Source organism: Homarus americanus, unplaced genomic scaffold (assembly GCF_018991925.1).
Source record: "Homarus americanus isolate GMGI-L3 unplaced genomic scaffold, GMGI_Hamer_2.0 scaffold23578, whole genome shotgun sequence".
NCBI lineage: Eukaryota > Metazoa > Arthropoda > Malacostraca > Decapoda > Nephropidae > Homarus > Homarus americanus.
Window position 1 is genome coordinate 8,904,749 of NW_024733231.1, and position 8,093 is coordinate 8,912,841.

At 39.7% G+C, this 8,093-nt stretch overlaps 2 protein-coding genes across 2 annotated transcripts; both read left to right on the forward strand.

Annotated features, from left to right (window-relative positions):
* Positions 1-249: 249 nt before the first annotated feature.
* On the forward strand, positions 250-1,527 carry LOC121869467 (cuticle protein 7-like). Its single transcript, XM_042370820.1, has 3 exons — positions 250-288; positions 794-913; positions 1,053-1,527. The coding sequence occupies exons 1-3, from the start codon at positions 283-285 to the stop codon at positions 1,326-1,328; spliced, it is 402 nt and encodes a 133-aa protein (XP_042226754.1). The 5' UTR covers positions 250-282; the 3' UTR covers positions 1,329-1,527.
* Positions 1,528-4,136: 2,609 nt separating this feature from the next.
* On the forward strand, positions 4,137-5,389 carry LOC121869466 (cuticle protein 7-like). Its single transcript, XM_042370819.1, has 3 exons — positions 4,137-4,176; positions 4,629-4,766; positions 4,906-5,389. Exons 1-3 carry the CDS (start codon positions 4,171-4,173, stop codon positions 5,179-5,181), a joined length of 420 nt encoding a protein of 139 aa, XP_042226753.1. The 5' UTR covers positions 4,137-4,170; the 3' UTR covers positions 5,182-5,389.
* Positions 5,390-8,093: the final 2,704 nt, after the last annotated feature.

Sequence of the window (8,093 nt, forward strand, 5' to 3'; positions counted from 1 at the left end):
GCACTTCCACCCGGTAATCTTAGTTGCAATATGTTGACTGGTTGCAGAATAAGTATTAGTTTTACAAAAGCTTGACCCCATTTGCAACATTTCTGGTCTTATTGAACTCTTCCATAGCCTCTCCCACCTGGCTTAACCTAATGCTCTCCAGAAAATATTTTTAAACCAGTTTTATCGACCTTGGTGAGGATCCGCCCAGAGTCCTCGGTAGGTATATAAGTGGTGGGGCGTCTGGGATGACCACACTCACTCACTGACTTCTTCACCAGCATCATCAACATCATGAAGGTAAAACTATAACTAATTTTCTCCCTCATTCACTTTTCTTCATCCTCCTCGAGTGTGTATCAAAACACCGAGTTCTTTATTAGCGTCAAATCATTATTATACATCAATAGTGATAATGAGTAAGGAGAGGTTAAACACATCCCATTAAATGTTTACATCCTCCATAACATTGGAAGAACAACTTAGAAAAGCCTTCACCTGTATCACTTTTGTTTCCTGCTGTAATAAGTGACTTACAGCTGTATAAACCACTAGTAGTAAAGATTATGAGAATGAGTAAACAAAGCAAATCAAAGGTATCATTGTAAGTACAGTGAATTATAGGAATAATTATCCCTAAACGTGTATGTAGTTTCCAATAATATAAGTAAAAAGTAAACAATTCATTTACTGTAAAACATAACGTTTCATATTCTGATGTATCAACCAGATTTAATCTTTGGAACCTGATCACAGGATCCTTGATATACTAGAAAGATTAAGTATATTTTTTTTCATCACACAGGTGGTTCTCGCCCTGACTCTGGTGGCCGCCGCTATGGCTTCCCCATCCGGTCCCCGTTATGGCTTCAACCCCGGCCCTTCCTTCAACCCCGGCCCTTCCTACAGGCCAACCCCGTCCTATGTGAGTAATGAATACTGTAGATACAAATCACATTCTTCATACATGTAATCCCTGTTAAGACTGTACCAAGAAGTTTATAATGTGTGAGGATAATTACTCATCAGAAGTGTAGTTTCTCACCGTTCTCTCCTCCTCCCAGGCTCCTGCTCAGTACAGCTTCGACTGGGCGGTGAATGACGCTCCCTCCGGTAACGACTTTGGCCACCAGGAGAGTCGTAACGGTGACAACACCCAGGGGTCGTACTACGTGCACCTTCCCGACGGTCGTCTGCAGCAGGTGACCTATGCTGTCGACGGCGGGTCTGGGTACGTGGCCGATGTCACCTACCAGGGCGAGGCTCAGTTCCCTACCTACAGTCCAGGCTCATCCTATAGGCCAACCCCAGCCTATAGACCTGCCCCAGTGTATGGTTAAAACATATAAAACCATCGTTAATGACCAATTATGAAACTTATTAATAATTTCCCGAATATAAGTAAATTATGCACCAATTAATGGTTCACTCCTATTGTGAAAATGCTTTCATGAATTCTATGTATAAAGTCAATATTTAGCACCAAAGGTGTTTTTTCCTCGTTTGTTTTTTGAATAATGAATAAATATAATTAACAAATAGATTATTATCTACCCTATCTCTCTCCCTCTTTGTCTCTATTTGTGTTTATTATTTATCACGTGACCACCAGCTGGGTCATCGATCAACACAACTTAGAAGATTTTCTTATTATTCTTTCACTTTTTTTAAAATGGTTCAACAAAATGCAACAGACATGACATTTATACGTCACTGGCATGATTATCATTCAAGCTAAATATCAAAGTTTTAGTCATGGCTTCTTTTTACGTTGTTATGGTCCTCCTTCATAATATATAATGGAATGTAGTTGACATGACTCCTTCGCGCATAAAAAATGTGGACATGGAGTTGACTAACGCAACCAAAAAGACAATGATGATGGAGAAAGATCTGTGTTAATTTTCACCGAATTTATGATCCATTTTTTATTGGCTTGTATTAGAAACTGACTTTTTATGTCGTGATATGAAAATCTACTTTGGGAGAATAACAATAAAAATTATTTCATTATTATATAAGGTCATTTTAATTACCCCCAAATTATGACCTTTTATTTCACTGAAAGTTAACCTTCGAGGAAGAACAAAGGCTGGACCAACATTGATCATTGTAACTAACAAAGTTTCTACTCGTGTGTTATATAATATGAAGACACAAAGTCATCGTCTAGACATCTTCAGTCTTACATGATATGTTTTTTTCCCGTCCAAGATGACCTCCATCAGCTGACCTTCCCTCACCCAGTCTACACAGGCACGAACCTATACAAGCTGTTGGACAGGTTATTCTTGCCTAGACTCCATTCACAGTCATCATTATCTCATGTTGACTTGTTGCCAGAAACACAGTAACAATGTTATATAGTTTACACGGACACTAGTGGTCGAGTGGTGCGGTAGTCTGCTACTGTATGTAATAAAGGACTAAAACATGAATTCCTTTTGTCTCTTTGTGTTTGCCAATTAACACCACAACTCTGTAATTGTGTTCAAAGTGGCAGGGTGTCAGTAAAAGTTTCTATACCATTAACTCTGGTTTATTTAACATTAACCTTTAATCGAACTGACGACTAAAATAATGTCCAACTATCTAATAATACCCGGGGCCGCCTCCTGATATCTACAAGCCCTTCAAAGGATTAACACTTACTAGCTGGAGCTGATTTCCGCACCTGATGGCAGCCTGGTCATTGTCCTCAACCAATCACCAAACATTTAACAAACCATCAAGACACCATTACCGTACCATTGGTCACCAGTAGAGTGGGTGGATGAGACGAAGACAGGCCTTGTGCCATCCCGTATAACTAGCACCGTTCATCCATAAGATAGAGTCGGGGTCAAAAGTCTTGAACGCTTGACAGTATTTGGCATGTAAGTACCCGAAGATCTTAGGTATTAAGGAGAGTTTTATCCCCTTTTGTGGTTCAGGCATAATATGTGATGACAAGTAGTGTTATTAGTATATCCCAATCATATATGTATAACTCACAAGTAGATGCCAGATATTGCTAAGTGTTCAAGACTTTTGACCCCGACTGTACATTATCCCGTGTACTAGTGATGGTCAGTAAGTTAGGATAGTGTTAATTTAGGTTGACGGACTCCTATAAACACAAGATCACTCGGACACTTAGATCATGTGGGCGTGGATGGTCTGGGCGTGCTAGGAGATTTGAGAAGAAACACTAATACCACAAGTACTACTACTGCTACGACTACTACTACAACTACTACTACTACCACAAATACCACTACCACAAATACCACTTTTTTTTTTATACGTGGCCTCCAGCGTCCCCCAATAGCCACACCTTCGCCGCCATTATATTACTTCAATATTTAATATCCTAATACAAAAGTAGCTATCCTATCTGTGTTGAATTAGTTGAGCCGCAGATCTATGCGGCATTCAGTGACTGTAGCCTCAAAGTCAATATCTGAAGCAGTTGTCGGCATTGGGGATACCAGTACCACTACCACTACCACAATCACTACCAATACCACTTCCACTACCACTACCACTACCACAATCACAACCACTACCACTACCAGTACCACTACCACTGCCACTACCACTACAACTACTATTACCACTACCACTACCACTACCACTACTTTTACCACTACTACTAATAATGATGGTAGTAAATTTTGATCGGTACCTTCCTGTAGAATTATGAAACACGGGAGAGGGATAACACCTCATAATAAGCTGTACAGGAAGCCGATGATGGTGAGTTATGGAAATATTAAGTTCCTGTCTACTTGAGGCTGAATCAGAGTCAGTATTAACCATTATCGTTTTAAACAGTAAACCCAGACACAACCTCCATAAATATGACTCTTATAACACTATTTTTTCTCTTATATTCACAATCGTGTATTAATATGAACAATTTACCAGTTATGAGAGAATGAATGGAAACTTTAGGTGAAAAATTTTGTATAATGTGTGGTGGTCTTGCACAAGCTTGACCCTATTGATAACACTTCTTATTGAGCATCTCGACAACCTTTTTAGTCTCCCTCAACGTGACAGTCTTCTGATATTAATTTTAAACCAGTTTTATCGACCTTGGTGAGGACCCGCCCAGATTCCTCGGTAGGTATATAAGTGGTGAGGTGTCTGAGATGACCACACTCACTCACTGACTTCTTCACCAGCATCATCAACATCATGAAGGTAAAACTCTAACTCATTTTCTCCCTCATTCACTTTTCTTCATCCTCCTAGAGTGCATCAAAACATCGAGTTGTTCATATCACTAAATTATTATATACATTAATTGATAATGAGTAAGGCGAGGTGAAACACATCCCATTAAATGTTTTCATCCTCCATAAGATTGGAAGAACAACTTAGAAAAGTCGTCATTTGCAACACTTTTGTTCCCTGCTGTTATAAGTGACTTAAAGCTGTATAAACTACTATGATAACGTGCAAACAAAAGAAATCAAGAGTACCATTGTAAGTATAGTTATATTTAGAATGAATTATAGGAATAATTAAAAATGAATGTGTGTGTAATTCCAAATGATATAATTAAAAAGTAAACAATTAATTTCCTGTATTAAATAACATAGCGTATCCTTGATACACTAGAACGATTAAGTATCATTTTTGTCCTCACACAGGTGGTTCTCGCCCTGACTCTGGTGGCCGCCGCTATGGCTGCCCCATCCGGTCCCCGTTATGGCTTCAATCCCGGCCCTTCCTTCAACCCCGGCCCTTCCTTCAACCCAGGCCCTTCCTACAGGCCAACCCCGTCCTATGTGAGTAATGAATATTGTAGTGACAAATCTTATTCTTCATACATGTAATCCCAGTTAAGACTGTACCAAGACGTTTATTATGTGTGAGGATAATTACTCACCAAAGGTGTAGTTTCTCACCGTTCTCTTCTCCTCCCAGGCTCCTGCTCAGTACAGCTTCGACTGGGCGGTGAATGACGCTCCTTCCGGTAACGACTTCGGCCACCAGGAGAATCGTAACGGTGACAACACCCAGGGGTCGTACTACGTGCACCTTCCCGACGGTCGTCTGCAGCAGGTGACCTACGCTGTCGACGGCGGGTCTGGGTACGTGGCCGATGTCACCTACCAGGGCGAGGCTCAGTTCCCTGCCTACAGTCCAGGCTCATCCTATAGGCCAACCCCAGCCTATAGACCTGCCCCAGTGTATGGTTAAAACATATAAAACCATCGTTAATGGCCAATTATGAAACTTATCAATGAATTGCCTAATAAAAATAAATTATTTACCAATTAATGGTTCACTCCTAATGTGAAAATGCTTCTAGAAATTCTATGTATAAAGTCTTTATTTAGCAGCAAAGGTGTTTTTTCCACTCTTGTTTTACGGATAATGAATAAATACAATTAAAATATAGATTCTTGCCTACCATTTCTCTCTTCCTTTGTCTTTATTTGTGTTTATTAACTCTCACATGACCGCCAGCTGGGTCACCGATCAACAGAACTTTACATTATAAAATATTGGTAAAAAATGGAAGATTTTCTTATTATGTTATCACTTTTGTGACATTTATAATTCCTAGGATGATTCTCATTCAAGTTAAATGTCAAAATATCAGTCATGACTTCCTATTACGTTGTTATGGTCTTCCTGTGTAATATATATATGAGATTTACTTGACATGACTCCTTCATGCATTAAAAAATACGGTCAGTCAAGCGATAGAAGGCGGACAATGAGTTGACTAACGCAACCAAAAAGGCAAGGATGATGGAAACGGAACTGTGTTAGTTTTCAGGTGGTTCAATAATTCATTTTTCACTAGCTTGTATCAGTCAGTGACTTCTTCTGCCATTTGATATGAGAATCTACTTTGGGAAAATAACTATTAACAACTATTTCATTATTTTCATGCATAACCTATTTGAACAACTTTCATAAGAGATATTATATTGGGTCAATTTAATTGCCCCAAATTATGACCTTTTATTTCACTGAAAGTTAACCTTCGCGGAAGAACAAAGGCTGGACCAACATTGATCATTGTATCTAACAAAGTTTCCACTCGTGTGTTATATAATATGAAGACCCAAAGTCATCGTCTAGACATCTTCAGTCTTACATGATATGTGTTTTTCCCAGTCCAAGATGACCTCCATCAGCTGATCTTCCCTCACCCAGCCTACACAGGCACGAACCTATACAAGCTGTTGGACAGGTTATTCCTGCCTAGACTCGATTCACAGTCATCTTTATCTCTTGTTGAGTTGGTGCCAGAAACACAGTAACAATGTTGTATAGTTTACACGGGCACTAGTGGTAGAGCGGCGTGGTAGTCTGCTACTGTATGTAATAAAGGACTAAAACATGATTTCCTTTTGTCTCTTTGTGTTTGCCAATTAACACCACAACTCTGTAATTGTGTTCAAAGTGGCAGGGTATCAGTAAAAAATTATATACCATTAACTCTGGTATATTTAACATTAACCTTCAATCGAACTGACGACTAAAATAATGTCCAACTATCTAATAATACCCGGGGCCGCCTCCTGATATCTACAAGACCTTCAAAGGATTAACACTTACTAGCTGGAGCTGATTTCCGCACCTGATGGCAACCTGGTCATTGTCCTCAACCAATCACCAAACATTTAACAAACCATCAAGACACCATTACCGTACCATTGGTCACCAGTAGAGTGGGTGGATGAGACGAAGACAGGCCTTGTGCCATCCCGTATAACTAGCACCGTTCATCCATAAGATACAGTCGGGGTCAAAAGTCTTGAACGCTTGACAGTATTTGGCATGTAAGTACCCGAAGATCTTAGGTATTAAGGAGAGTTTTATCCCCTTTTGTGGTTCAGTCATATGTGATGACAAGTAGTGTTATTAGTATATCCCAATCATATATGTATAACTCACAAGTAGATGCCAGATATTGCTAAGTGTTCAAGACTTTTGACCCCGACTGTACATTATCCCGTGTACTAGTGATGGTCAGTAAGTTAGGATAGTGTTAATTTAGGTTGACGGACTCCTATAAACACAAGATCACTCGGACACTTAGATCATGTGCGCGTGGATGGTCTGGGCGTGCTAGGAGATTTGAGAAGAATCACTAATACCACAAGTACTACTACTGCTACGACTACTACTACAACTACTACTACAACTACTACTACTACCACAAATACCACTTTTTTTTTATACGTGGCTTCCAGCGTCCCCCAATAGCCACACCTTCGCCGCCATTTTATTACCTTAATATTAAATATCCTAATACAAAAGTAGCTATCCTATCAGTGTTGAATTAGTTGAGCCGCAGATCTATGCGGCATTCAGTGACTGTAGCCTCATAGTCAATATCTGAAGCAGTTGTCGGCATTGGGGATACCACTACCACTACCACTACCACAATCACTACCAGTACCACTTCCACTACCACTACCACTTCCACATTCACTACCAGCACCACTACCACTGCCACTACCACTACCACTACTATTACCACTACCACTACCACTACCACTACTTTTACCACTACAACTAATAATGATAGTAGTAAATTTTGATCGGTACCTTCCTGTAGAATTATGAAACACGGGAGAGGGATAACTCCTTATAAGATGCTGTACAGGAAGCCGATGATGGTGAGTTATGGAAATATGAAGCTCCTGTCTACTTAAGGCTGAATCAGAGTCAGTATTAACCATTATCGTCTTATACAGTAAACCCAGACACGACCTCCATAAATATGACTCTTCTAACACAATTTTTTCTCTTATATTCACAATCTTGTATTAATATGAACAATTTACCAGTTATGAGAGAAAGAATGGTAATTTTAGCAGAAAATTTTGTATAATGTGTGGTGGTCTTGCACAAGCTTGACCCTATTGATAACACTTCTTATTGGGCATCTCGACAACCTCTTTAGTCTCCCTCAACGTGACAGTCTTCTCATATTAATTTTAAACCAGTTTTATCGACCTTGGTGAGGATCCGCCCAGATTCCTCGGTAGGTATATAAGTGGTGAGGTGTCTGAGATGACCACACTCACTCACTGACTTCTTCACCAGCATCATCAACATCATGAAGGTAAAACTCTAACTCATTTTCT

Coding starts and splice junctions, on each gene's coding strand:
- LOC121869467 (XM_042370820.1), top strand. Junction 914..1,052: donor ACAGGCCAACCCCGTCCTAT/GTGAGTAATGAA, acceptor TCCTCCTCCCAG/GCTCCTGCTCAGTACAGCTT.
- LOC121869466 (XM_042370819.1), top strand. Junction 4,767..4,905: donor ACAGGCCAACCCCGTCCTAT/GTGAGTAATGAA, acceptor TTCTCCTCCCAG/GCTCCTGCTCAGTACAGCTT.